Here is a 14,041-nt window from a genome sequence, read left to right as displayed (position 1 = left end):
AAATTCCGTGGCTTTTGCGCAGATGCGGCCAAGTTGAATGTTGAATTAAGTCAGTACAGAGAAATAGCAGTGTCACTCCAAATTAAGAGGTTTATTTTCCATTCCTTGCGCACAGTTCTAGTTTCTATAGGCTTGTTACAAAGAAGAAGTTTTTAAAATAATTTAGGGTTCATACAGGCAAAAGTTTTTCAGGTTAAATAAAACATTTTTATTAAAGTTTGTCACGATGATCCACTGCATGAGTTATTTGAAGTAATAAAACCGTTTCGTACGTGGTTTATTTGAACAAGCTAACTCGAGAAAATAACCCGTTACGGCCTTGGATTCATCAACCTCATAACACATAGACGTATTTATTATTGACCGCTTTATTAATCAAGACGGAAATGATATCTATAAACTTACTACACTCACCTTTTTCGCAATACTTTTACACGGTTCGCAGAGAAGTCGAATTTACACTCCCAACAGACTGTTTTTAAAGCCTTAAATCATGTGGCTCTTTCTGACATGGCTGTTTCTAACCGATTGTCTTTAATATTTGTTTTGCTCGTGGGATTCTCAGTGATGGTGTTATTCTCAAGGTGGGTTGATTGGACAAAGACTAGGATGTAAAAGATTGAAATTTCGGAGTCGTTAAGCTTGAGCGCCTAATATCACCATGATCGTATACCTGATAAACTTTCCACGATAAACATACCATAAGTATACGTAAGGCACACCTGAATACTGGTGTGGTGAACTCGGAAAAAGAAGTTTGATGCGAGTGGATGGGTTTCAGGGACGGAAATTGAAACAATATATTTTCTGGCAAACAAAGCGAATTTCTCGAAGAAAAACTATCTGTTGTAGTACTGGAATACAAACCCAACTTCTAAGGCTAATAAGAAAGTATGTGCAACACGAAGTTAAGAAGTAGGTTAGTCTCGTTTTTCGGTGGATTTTATTTCAGGGTTTAATTTGGAAATACAACTTTGGAGCTTCAAGCATGTTTAGGATTATATTTGTAGGGGATGTCAGGTCTGAAAATCTTAAGCTGTTTACAAGAATGTCGCATGATAAAATTCTCCAAGCATATAACGATATTAAACACCAGGCAGAGAGACTTGCGAGCAGAGACGAATTTCCTGCTCTTGTTTCACGCCGCCTCGCCATTATTAAAAACAACTGACTAATCTATGAAAGCAGTGAAGCGAGAGTAGAGGAAAACACTTCTCTTAAATAGATTAACTGGCTTTAGTTCATATCACTAAAAAAGCACACTTCTTTTTTTCAACGGACAATGACGATATTGTGCATTCAATCGATTTATTTAGGAGTATGTCCTGATAACTGGATTCACATGCAAGGGTCGTGCTACAAATTCTCTTCAAAGGCTTTGAATTGGAATGCAGCAAAATCCGCCTGTGAAGCACTCGGTTCCGATCTTGTGGTGATAAATTCACAAACTTAACAACAAGCAGTTATCTCACAAAAATACCAGAAAGTCAGAGAACGTGGATTGGCATGCACAGGAATCCCAAGGACAAGTCTCGCTGGCTGTGGGTTGACGGATCACGTCCAACGTACACTCACTGGTATAAAGGAGAACCTAATGGTCTTCATGAGGAGTGTGCAGAAATTTTTCCCAAGTTACATGGATGGAAATGGAATGACTACTCGTGCTCATTTGCATCCCCGTACGTTTGTGAAACCAGAGGTATGTCTATGGCATTTGGGTGTTAAAACTAGTTTACTTACATAGTTCTTTTCAGTCATAAATCTTGTGTTCTCTTTCCATTCAGGAGGCTCCATTTTAAGTATTTCCTTCATATCCGGGAAAAGAAAAGAGTAAAACACTCTTAATCACAAATCAAAGTGGCTCATGATGAGCCACTTAACTTGGAAAGTCGATCGTCTGTAAACAGTGGCAATTTTGATGCCACTGACTTAAGGTTCTAATCCTTACGTTTAGTTAAAGCCCACGGGCATTGTCAACAAATAGTGCAAAACGCAACGGTAAGAGAATACATGAGGAAATGTGACACTGTTGAAAACATTCAGCAAGTAATAATTTCCATTTTCATTCCTACTTTTTTCGTTCTTTATTTTCCCAGCCAGTATCAGTGATTTTTTTGTCTTTCTTTGTTACCTTTTAAGATATCTTAGAAATTAAAAAAACATGTGTCTAACGTAGAGCCACTATATAACAAGGACAGCAACACGTCTAGTTCGTTCAACAATGGTAAGCCCTGTTCGGCGGGAAAATACGAATACCCCGTGTTGTACTAACTTCTTTTCTTTTCTTTTCTTTTTTGTTTTATTCCTTCCCTCTCCAAGGTGATATTAAAGACTACAGAACTCCCAGCCTTGTGTAATGTCTTTTCTTCTATTTATTAGCTATTTGTTCATATCATTTCGCTATGTCCATATTTATGTGTATTTATTTACAATACCATATAAATCAATAAATAAATAAATAGCGAAACGCGAATTCTCCTCAATTCTTTTGTCTGTTAATCGTCTGAACTTTTCATCACGGTTTAAATCATTCGAAAATCATACAGTTCATCAATTTTGTGAAAAAAAGGCAGTCCCGCGCGTACTCGGGCAGCGGAAATCAAGCCTAAAAACAGAAATTAAATGAGAGCGTGTCTTTTATTATCATTATTTCTTCGAGTGCACCCTAAAGGGTACTTTGACAGCTAAAACTGATGACATTTCGTCATCAACACTCCAAGTGAGCCCAGAATCCTTGATCTGTCCCCGAGACGACGAGCGTGCCCGACCTTTTCATATGGGAGTCCCCCCACCCCCCATCCCCCGGCGTTCGAACAGTCGCAGTCTAAGGCCGTTTTACAGTCGCTTGCACCGTGTCAAGTTAGCTATTCTTTGAATTTCTGACGCAAGTACTCAATATAAATGATCTACATTGAATAGATTTTCGAACGAACGTTTTTATATAAAGAAGGCTCATAGATGCTAACTATATAACGAGCTCATTACCCAACGGGGTCCGCTTATAAGGTTTAACTGTACTCGATTGTCGCAAAGGAAGATATTGAAAATCACAAAATTGATGAGCTGTATGAATTTTCGAATGATTCAAGCGGTGATTAAAAGTTTTAGATGATCAACAGACAAGAGGATTGAGGAGAATTCGAACGACGCGTTTCGCTATTATTTATGCGGTCTTGTAAATAAATAAATACGGACATGGCGAAATGATATGAACAAATATTTGATAAATAGAAGAAAAAACATTACACAAGAATGGGAGTTCTGCAGTAAGTAATATCGCCTTGGAAAGGGAAGAAAAAAAAAAGAAAAGAAAAAAAAAAAAGGTTATTACAACACGGGGTATTCGTATTTGGTCACCCGGCTAAGAAGGAACCCTGCCAAGCAGGGTTCAACTTTGTTGAGCGGATGAGATGCTGTGCTGCCCTTGTGGTATTACGAATCTACGTTGGCAACATTTTTTTCAATTTCTAAGATATCGCAAAGGTAACAAAAAAAGAAAAACAAATCACTGATATTGGCCGGGAAAATACAGAACGAAAAAAAATAGGAATGAAAATGAGTATGATTACTTGCCTTGGTGATTGGACAAGAAGCGGTATTTTCTTTATACTTGCCTTGGACGAGGATCATTGATAACTTCATGAATGTTTTCAACAGTGTCACATTATTCTCTCACTATTGCGTTTTACACTTTTTCTTAGCAATGCCACTGGGCTTTAATTTCAACTTAACCTACGGATTAAAACCTCAAGTCAGTGGCCTCAAAATTGCCACAGACGATCCTTTTTCCAAGTTGAGTGGCTCATAGCTACTTTGATTTAATTGTCAGCTAACACGTGCCAAAAGCTTTCTTTGAGGAGTGGTTTGCAAGTTTCTCCATCGCATTGTCTGTCTTCCATTCAAAAGTATGGATCCGTCTGTTCTTTTTCTTGCGCCCACGGATATCAACTCAGCGGTCCTTCGTCTACACAGTGCGGAGGAGGTGGGGCCTGGAGCGCACAAGTGAACCTGGTCAGTTGTAAAGGTATGACTGCTGTGGTTCATGTAATATTTTATTAACATCTTTAGTTTAACATTAATCTCGACTGCATATAAGATTTTTGTCTGAAACAATAAAAACAACTCAATTTGAAATTGGCCTCGTCTTTCCTGTCATTTACTGTGGAATGATGTTGATAAATTGCTGCCACAACGTTACATATGCCTGTGATTTGGAAGAAAAACTGTTTTTAATCCAAGATTCCCTTTAGTTGTGGCTAAAATGTAAACCTTTCAAATGTGCCATTAAAATTATTTTAGCGTCATTAATGTGCTGTACCTCGTCAGTTTATGTTGTACTGTGATTTCAGTTGTAAACTGTTCAGTTGTAAGTGTTGACCGCCTCGTCAAGACATCCCACGGACTGGAAATCATCTTTAATATTAATAGTGATCCCTTCAAAGCAAATGCTGTTGTATATTGAAAAATCCCCTTCAAGAATTTCTGCTGTAGATAGGAGTACTATCTGCAGAACTCGTTTGAGTCCTAACTATAAACCTCTCATTAAATATAGCTGTTTATTCTATTTTTATTTTTGTAATTTAAAATATCAGGACACTCTACTCCAAAACTATTCTAGGCCTGATAGCAGGGAGATGTTCAATAGGCATGGTCAAAGGAAATCATTGCAGTTAACTTCATCACATTTTTGAATTGATAGAGTCCATAGAAATTTATCTTAACACTGATAAACAAACTATCGTATCTCGATCGTCAGTTTATGTTGTATTGTGTTTTCAGTTGTAGACTGTACAGTTCTAAGCGTCGGCCGCCTTCTCAATACATCCCCGGACAAATGCCTGACGTCACAGATGCAATTCAACACCACTTGCTCGTTCGCATGCCCGCAAGGATACCAGCTACAAGGTCCATCTTATAAGCAGTGTGGCGCAAATGGTCAGTGGACGGAAAGTGCTAAATCAGTTTCATGCAAAGGTGAGCTTCAGATCGCAGGTGTTACCGCATGACTACCACTAGAGTTCTGTTTATCTTTTTGAAAACGTAATAACATGGACAATGTCTTTCTGTAGATATCAACGAGTGCACGGTATCAAATGGCGGTTGCAGTCACAAGTGTCTTAATACTGTTGGAGGCTACAAATGTGAATGTCCAGACCGGAACTGAGCTTAGGATTGGACAACAAGACGTGCCAGGGTAAATGTCCATTGAAAACTCATAGTATTATCACAAAAACGGATTACACCTTTTTGTATACAATTTCTACCTTTTCAGGTCGCTCTACATGTGCAATACAACATGTGCACAGTCCTATCATTTTCAAATACTAAAGTACATGTTTCTTTCGCGTTTCCCCTGTATCATTTCAGCTCCGGGTGTTGACGTTCAGTGCAAAAGCGACAATATGACCATCATCATCCCCAAGTCCCTCCTCCGTGGTATTGACCGCGATCATATTCGACTCCTGGACACCGCATGCAAAGCTAAAGAAACGAGCGCTGACTTCTCTCTAACAACACCGCTGACTGGCTGTAACACAACACGCAGGCAGACACCTACAGCTATTGTCTACTCCAACACGGTTTTGGAAATCCCTGTGGCTGCTGAGGATGCCATAACACGCGTGCGTGAAATAGAGATACAGTTCAGCTGTTTTTATTCCAAGTATGGCGTGGTATCATCGGTTGGTTGGAAGCCAAGTAACAGGAAACTTGTGTTCAGTGATGAAGGCAAAGGAAACTTTACACTTTCTCTGAACATGTTTCCTGACAAGAGATTCGTGAGTCCTTTCACGAACGATGATTTCCCTGTTGCCGTGGTGCTGCGTAAACTTTTGTTCTTTGAAATATCAGTGATATCAAGTGACAAGCAGCTCTCAATCATAGCTGATCGATGTTTTGCCACCCGCACTCAGGATCAGAAAAATTCCTTGAAGTATGAGTTTATTAGAAAAGGGTATGTGACTGGTTCATTCCTTGCTAAGACCGCGCCGGGGGAAAGGATGGTATCAGAGAATTATTCCTAGATTAGGGGTTAAATATTCAAATTTTCAAAAGTATCTCAACTACGGTCATCGCCCATTTTAGCTATAGGGAGTGAAGTCTGAAATAATTGTTTTTCTCTTAGATGCCCAAACGACGCCACTGTAAAATACCATCCAGCGCCTTCGGTCAGTGCTCAGCGGTTTAGCTTGGAAGCTTTCAAGTTCATTGCTGACCATCCGTTTGTTTTCGTTCACTGTCACGTGATAGTATGCAATGCAACAGACCCAGGCTGCAAGTGCACAAAGAAATGTCAATCAAGCGGCCGAGGAAGACGTGAAGTGAGCGATCAAGCTACTCGTACCTACTATTTGGCACAAGGCCCACTCCACTTGGCACGGGAGAAACGAAAGGAAAAGTATGAGAATGTACTCAATAAAAGGGGTATGTAAAATTATAAAATATATTTAAAATTCTTAAAAGCATTCAATTATACGCTGAAAACAAAATGCAATGTTTGTGTCTATTCTTGCTTGTTGTAATCGTTAGGTGATCTGTATATTCGGAGAACTGCGTAGAATTTAGAAGCTTTGACTTTAATTCTATGACGTCTTCTTGCCATTTGTGATTTTTTCTAGGTTCCAGTCCTGTCTTGCTGATGTCTTTGTTTGTCATGTGCCTTGCTTGCTTGGCCGGAACGGTGTTGATGATATTCAAGAAGTCACGCGACAAGCCTTCTGGGTATGCTCTGCTTGTCAGTGGAGATCCGAAGTGAAGCATGCTGGGTGAAAACAACTGGACTGGACAGATTTAAAGAGTATTAGAGCATGAGATGTACAAGTATAGTACCAGTTGAAAGTCCCAGCAAATCTTTAGCAAATACATTCGAAGCTCTGTTAAGCGACCACCTCGGCAGTTTTCAAAACGTGATAACGTAAGCTGTCGTAAAAAATAATTGCAGAACCTGGTTACAGAACCTGGTTGCTTACGAAAGCTTTTAGAATAAAGCTTTGTACCATATTGTGCATCGTTTTATTTAAACCTCAAACGAATCAGAATCTTTGAGTGGTAGCTTACGACAGCTTAATCCTATTTAGCCTGGGGAAGCTTAACGGGCCAAACCTGAATTCACACTTTTCTTACGTAAACGACACGTAAAATAGGCTTAGTGATCATATTTTAATGACTTTTTCGAATCGGCGTCGTATATGTTTCTGCCGAACATCATGTCAGACATTTTAAATTATGACGTCATTTAGGTAGCAGGTGACGTCATGATTAACAGGTTACTATCGTTCAAGTGGGCATTGAGTCCGGGCTAAATAGGGTTAAAAACAATGCCCTATGCCCAAAGGTTGGTGCAGGCACTTAGAGGAGCGATCGATCACAAGATCTTTTGAGGTACTTTTCAAAAGGGGTTTTACAATAGTGGTCGTAACTAAGCTTACGAGAGTGGTCACAAGTAGAACTTAGAATGTATTAAATATTTCAATCGCTGGAAAACTTTCAGCCCCTAAATACACGAAAGCTTTTCATTTTTAAAGACGTTCTTTGAAACCCGGTAACGTAACTTCGTCCAATCTGAAAAGTAGTCTGGTATCGAAAAGATGTTTGGACTAAATTTTCACTTTGATAATACCACGTGTTTTTATAAAATCAATTGAAAGTTTGACTTCCTTGATCAAATGATGCTCGGAAATTCTCCTGGTAAACGGAGATAATTTTTATATCTCATGCTCGATTCTACCCTCAATGTGTGGATTTAGAGAGGTCTCTAAAAATAAGCTATGCACGTTTAATTTTATGTTGCGGCCGTTTTATCGTGACTGTTATCATACCGAAGTAAACCGGTGAATCACACCGATCTCTGCCTTTCACTGTACGCCAAAAAATAACAAATTAAACAAATTACCGGCTCGAAGTAAAACATTCCTTGCGGCCGCTATTTACATGCAGTCAGTCGACTATCAGTCGAAAACTGCTCTAATGCCTTTCAGTCAAATGTTTAGTTTAGTTTCCGAGGCTTCTCCAAATTCCACCAATTGCTTTCCCTTTAAACCGGATGGTCAAAAACGATTTGATTTGATTAATGAAGGGTGCGGTGCTTTGTTGGGTTTTTATATTAATCAATTTTAAGACTAAGCACGTTTACCATAAATTTATTTTAGTCTCCAGGGCAACATAGAAATGTTCGGCAGCAATTTTCAGGATTCAACAGAAGACAGAGAAGACAGAGGACAGGAAACAGCAAGAGGGGAGGGGAGAAAGGAAGGTAGAAAATTCCGTCGATCATATCCCTGTAGCTTATGTAAGGATAACTTAAATGCGGGCGAATTGCGTTGAATTTAATCTATTGTACTCACCAGGGAGTCCGTGAAGCATCAAGAATACTTTAAATTTGGATAACACTGATTTTATCAAGTTTAGTGTAATTGGAAGCCTTCATTTTGTTGTCAAAATAAGATAGAACAACAAGGAAATATCGCGTCCGTTTCAACAACCACTTCAGCTGGAGCGACATCATTCTGCATGCCTTTATAGCCAAATGGCTAAGGCTAATTATATCGGGACGGAGGATAATTGCTAGAAATAAGGGTTCGCATTTTTCTAATGAGAGGGATCAATAACGTACTTGAGGAAAGAAACGGGAAGGTTGATGTTCATGGCTTATTTAATCAATCTGTGGTAAATGTGATACTGAATAAGTTGTGGTATTAGAAGCTTGGTGCTGTTAAAAAAAATGAAATCAATAAAACATCCAATGGCAGTTCATGGAATGGAAAAACGTTTGAGTAGATCATGGCTTATGCTCGCGAAGTTTCCAAAACCGACCTCATCAACTAAAGAGAGATCTTTTGTCACGACTACTAGTGTTCTCTGATCTCGACATTAGAATATTTCGAAAATATAATCAGTCTGGCTTTCACCAATGTCAAACTCCAGAGAGCATGGACAGTGAAAACACTTTTATTCAAGAGAAATTAGAACTCTGATTAACTTTTAATCCTGGATTAGCGTTAATCGGCTTTCGAACAACCGGACCCAGAACAGTTCCCCCGGCCCACCCGCTCATCCCCTCCGTCCCTTATTACACCCAATGCAAGATGTGGCGAAGTTTGCACTGTTCGCTGGAGCGTATTCTAATTCATATTTTCTAGAAATAAAATACATCTAATAAATGAATCATGAATTTAGGTCTTCAAGGGCTCAAAGACCTATTGATGCAGTAGAAGACCAACTCTCACCTTCATTCGCTTATATGTATCAGCTGTCTTCATTGACTTCACGAACTTAGCGAACGAGCAACTGACTTTCTTTCAGTTTCAAGATTTGCCGATTGCCGATAACCAATAAAGTCCCCGAATCTGTTCTGACAGGACATGTCTAACATACACATCACTTTTTTGTGAAGCAAATGAGAACAAAATTATATTGCGTCTCTAGTTTTGAATTTCTTGGGCAAGCGTTGTGTAGTTGTCCACCAACTTCTTCCTCTGCCAAATCATGTAAGACGCACAAATTAAACATAGCGCTATTACAGCAGCTAACGTGGCGATGACAGGTACATTGAGACCTGAAAATAAAATTAAAAAATAACAATAGTTTACTTTATGTGACACATCGTAGACGGCCTACAATTCTTATTTAATAGGGGAACTGCTCTTTCTCCCGTCAGCTGGGATTTTTCAGCCTATTATGTTTATTTAAAGTATTTCTTTCTTTCAGTTTAAGTGGCATCGGCCGGTGAACTAGCTAGGTGTAGCTAAGCCCATTGACCACTATAAACAACAACATTTGAACATTTATTTTGAAAAATGTTTTATCATCGAACTGGAATTTGAAATGTAGCGGAGAGTAAAGAGACAAAGGATATTTTAAATGTATTAAAATGTATTAAAAAGATCATGTGTAACTCGAAGCTATACATAGACGAAAGATCATTAAAAGAGAAAGAGTATATTCTAGCAACGATCACTTTCCATCAATTGAAAAATAACATCTTACCAGGGTCGGAAGTTTTTGCCTTCTTTTCCCTGGTAGCCTCTTCCTTTTGCAGTGCGAGAGGGCCCTGAGCAAGAGGATATACGTCACCAAGATCTTCAGACGCAAAACTGACGTCACGTTTGCGTCGATCCTCACAAACACGCACGCATTTGGAATCTGGATCTGAAACATTGCAAATCCTCACATGGCAATGTACGAAAACAAATGCGTGTTCGCCAATGAAAGTGAAACTTTTCAAACTGAATCTCTCGGACTTCTTGTTGGCCGGGTGATACTCAAGCGTCTCATCCAGTTTGCAGCTACACAGAAAGATGTATAGAAAATCGTATGAATAAGTTAAGAGTGCACTTAAGGCTGTAAACTACGAGTAATATTTGAAAATTCTTTCAAAATTGCGTGAGCCTCTAGGCAAATGCAATTTGAAAGAATTTTAAAAACTCTGACAGGAGTAGTAGTGTAATCCTTAATTGCTCGAGCTTTTATACGATTACTCATTTGTTACATGATTGAGAAATTACGGACCCGTGCGTTAATTTCCACCTTGCACTGTAGGGCAAATTAAATATCAACGATTAGTTGACCTGCTTTCAACCAATCGCAGTGAAATATAATAAACAAAGAAATGGGACAGGAGTTAACAAGTACATTACGAAAAATCAGAAATTTCTGCTAAGGGTAAAAACAGTTGTAAATTTTTCAGCAAATGGAAAAATTAATATTGTTTCAGAAATATTTATTTCTCAATCATTTACTTCGTGGTCGTGATTGTCCCAAATGATAACGTCCCTCGTTAGGTGCCCCCGAGAGTCTGAAAAATGTTCGTTCAATTTAAGTCTTGAATTGAAATGAAGTCGCGTCTAACAAGAATTCCCAAGAACTCAATCAAATCGAAGTCTGAACTATATTTACAAAATAAAGGCACGCAGTTGTATTTATATGAACACTTAATTGAAAGAAACTTCATAATTGTCAAGTAGCACCAGAGTGCTTAAGTTCAATTTTTTATTCAAATGTAGCGGTTCATTTAACGGAGACCTTATGTAACGAGGTAACGAGGGTGGATGATTTCATTTAGCAGTATTTTATTCTCGTAAAGAGCCTTAAGGGTTCTTACTTGCCTATTCTGAATGATCCAGTACTTTTGATCATTCATGACCAAGTTTGTTTCAATTAAAATATAGCATTTCATTTAGCGGAGGCGTTATGTATCCCATTGGGTGACAGGGATGGATGATTTCATTTAGCAGTATTTTATTTATTCTATAAAGGGGTCTTCCTTACCCGTTTTGAATGATCCAGTACTTTGGCGAGCTGTTCGTCTCTGGATTGGGCGTGGCATAACAGTCCCTGGCGAGGATGGTCAACCGATGATCAATCGTGTCAACAGATGCTTCAAAGTAAATCCTTTCGCTTAATTTCTTGGTAACAGGAAAGTCGTCTTGGGTGTATGGACCAACGAACCTGCAAATAGAAATAGCAAATGTATTGTCGAGTTTTAGGTATATCTAAAGAATGTTCTTTAAGTAAGCCTTATTGACTTCCACGGGCTTTCTTGTCTTCTGAATTGATATTTTGTAAATATATTTAAAATGTGGCAAAAATATTAATAAACAAACTAAAATAAGCAAAATAAATAGGAAATACGCCCGTAAGAACATGATCTGTGAGAAAATAAGGCAAGGCGCTCATCATATAATGTCTATATTGTGAATATCATTTGTCCATCAAGTTGTACTCACCTGTTGTTGAACTAAATTTACTTTTCCTGCCTTACGCACTTTATTAGCTTGAAAGTTAAGTAAATCAAGCAGTAAAGTGCATCAGGCAAGAAAACTTATTTGGCTCAACGACAGGTGATGTATTCGGCTTATAACATTCACCCATGAAGTGTATGCCTTAATCAACGTGATCAGTTATAAAAGCTAATCTTCAGTTTAACAATACAGCAGCCGTTCAGTTACGGATCTAACAAGCTCACTGCAGCAATAAGGTTGACAAGCGAGTTATTCTAGGTTTTTTACAAGTCCCCTTGCAAAGACGCGACAAAATTGCGTGGTAGTTTTCGAGAAAAATTGCCTATTATAACGGCAGTAGTATAGTTTTTCTATGCGTCTAAGAGAACCTAAATATATGGAATTTGCCGATTGATGTTTATATCTGGTTTAAACACCACAAACCTGATATCCGGGTACAAGTCGAGCTTCAAAGTAAACTTCCCAAAACCCTTTTGGGATAAAACTACTTTCTTGCTACGCGGCATGAGTCCCACGCCAGTCACCAGTCCCTCACTGTCGTAATAACAGTGAAATGGAATTCTAAAATCAGGCACATGAGAGACAACATCCTCGGCCATTGCGGGAACCGGAAGCGCTTCGTTACTGTAAATAACCGACGAGTTTGCGTGCCTGCTTTTGGTCCCACAACCGGTCAGCGGAACGTCGAGAAAAAAGTGAGTGAGATTTTCAGAAGCCTGGCAGTCCACGTCCAGGGCTCTTATGTGTTCACGGTCTGCACCTCGGAGCAGGGTCTTGGGAATAGCAATAACCATGTTGTTTTGTAAGCAATCCACGGTTACTTTGTCATCTAAGAAAAAAGTCGAATGACAAAAATTATATTAGACATCTATTAAACAGCAAATTTAATATTGTCGGCCATTTGAGCTATAGCTTGACTAAATTAGTTTAACAACTGTTTTTTTTTTTAAGAAGTCAAGGGTTATGTCTACACGTATACATTCGCTACAACTGCACTCACAAGTATTCGAATCCCAAGAATTCTCATTCATTGACATTTCGCCACAAAATTCGATACTGTTTGCAAAATTTGTAGGGCTGATTTTATCTGTCACACTGACTAGGGAGATATTATGTTCAACAAGATTGGTTTTTGGCCTAAAACAGTGTTGGAAATTTCGGAGCGGTCCGTACTCGTGGTCCTGATGGGAAAATCCGTATCACTAGAGCGCGCAATTAGCCAATCCGACGAAACGATTTAGGATTCCGGACCGCTCAGAAGCTGGAGAAAAAAATAAAGTAAATTCAGTGCCATTAGACGTCTTATTCCTTTTTATGGTTATCACAGACAAATGATCGATATAAAGGTTATAAAACGAATATACTGACCTTGCACTTCATCTGAATAATCAAACACGGTGTCATCGTCTGCTTAAAAAAGTCAGAATAAAAGTAAAGTATAGGGATATCTGTGTTTGTTTATATATATTAGGACCATAAAATAGTTGAACTTTTCGACGAAATTCACTGCGTCTTTATACGACGTGCATCGCACTTTATTGGCGTGTTACTTTATTGTAAAGGACCAGTAAAACAAGTAAGACTGGTTTTATACTTGAGCTTCAATGTAAGTCTAAAGTACGCTCATTTGGAGTTCTAGTACACTATTCTTTTTATAAGAATATATTTTATACGAATATCGAGGCTAAAATTAAGGATTTTGAAGTAACAACGACTTCCTAAAATGTTTGTTTCTAAATAAAGTTTACCCATCATTTTAACTGTTTGAGAAAAAGATGTAACATTCATCCAAGCATACGAATTTGCCAGAATTAATTATGGCGCACTTAAAGTTAAGGATGAGTGATTGCATAGTATGTTTGACTTCTAACACTCTCCGGTAAACACCGTAGATTGCGGCAAAACATGACAACGATCCAGTGTACTAATTTACTAAGCTAGGGCTAGCGTACTCAAGGTGAAAGGAATTTTGAAATATCTAAAATATTGTCAAAGTCAAAATCGACTAAGTTAGGTTCTTACCTATAACAAGAATATCGTGTGTATTATCACTTATTTCAGTCTCTGCTCTTTCGTCTCGCGTTGCGTCTTGCGGTTTGTCATAAGAAAGAATCTCATGACGACATTTGGCTAGCATAAAACAGAGCTGAAACACCAAAATGACTAGCATCTTGCTTCAAGTTTTCATGTTGAAACAGTTCCATTTATAAGCGCCATAGCGTCGTATATATTGGAGTCAAGAACAATTTTCCGCATTCAGTTTAATTTATTCATTGAGACCACTAAGCATAGAGGTTCTTTTA

At 38.5% G+C, this 14,041-nt stretch overlaps 1 protein-coding gene and 1 pseudogene across 3 annotated transcripts; one reads left to right on the top strand and one right to left on the bottom strand.

Moving 5' to 3' along the window:
* Positions 1–1,506: 1,506 nt before the first annotated feature.
* Positions 1,507–6,941, top strand: LOC145487970 (ZP domain-containing protein-like; annotated as a pseudogene). Its single transcript, XR_014049466.1, has 6 exons — positions 1,507–1,699; positions 4,729–4,974; positions 5,070–5,194; positions 5,368–5,953; positions 6,125–6,423; positions 6,618–6,941. The product of XR_014049466.1 is annotated as a ZP domain-containing protein-like (transcript).
* A 1,004-nt stretch (positions 6,942–7,945) lies between these two features.
* LOC145488461 (ZP domain-containing protein-like) lies at positions 7,946–13,911 on the bottom strand. 2 transcript variants are annotated; one of them, XM_081467335.1, is made up of 6 exons: positions 13,761–13,911; positions 13,107–13,148; positions 12,162–12,567; positions 11,266–11,445; positions 9,985–10,283; positions 7,946–9,553 (listed from the first exon to the last, which is right to left on the bottom strand). In XM_081467335.1, the coding sequence occupies exons 1-6, from the start codon at positions 13,906–13,908 to the stop codon at positions 9,420–9,422; spliced, it is 1,209 nt and encodes a 402-aa protein (XP_081323461.1). In that variant the 5' UTR covers positions 13,909–13,911; the 3' UTR covers positions 7,946–9,419. The 2 variants fall into 2 exon arrangements, with proteins under 2 accessions (XP_081323461.1, XP_081323463.1); XM_081467337.1 differs by having other exon boundaries at positions 13,107–13,145.
* Positions 13,912–14,041: the final 130 nt, after the last annotated feature.

The sequence above is a fragment of the Orbicella franksi genome, chromosome 5 (assembly GCF_964199315.1).
Source record: "Orbicella franksi chromosome 5, jaOrbFran1.1, whole genome shotgun sequence".
NCBI classification, from domain to species: Eukaryota; Metazoa; Cnidaria; class Anthozoa; order Scleractinia; family Merulinidae; genus Orbicella; species Orbicella franksi.
This window is presented reverse-complemented; position numbering and strand designations above follow the sequence as displayed.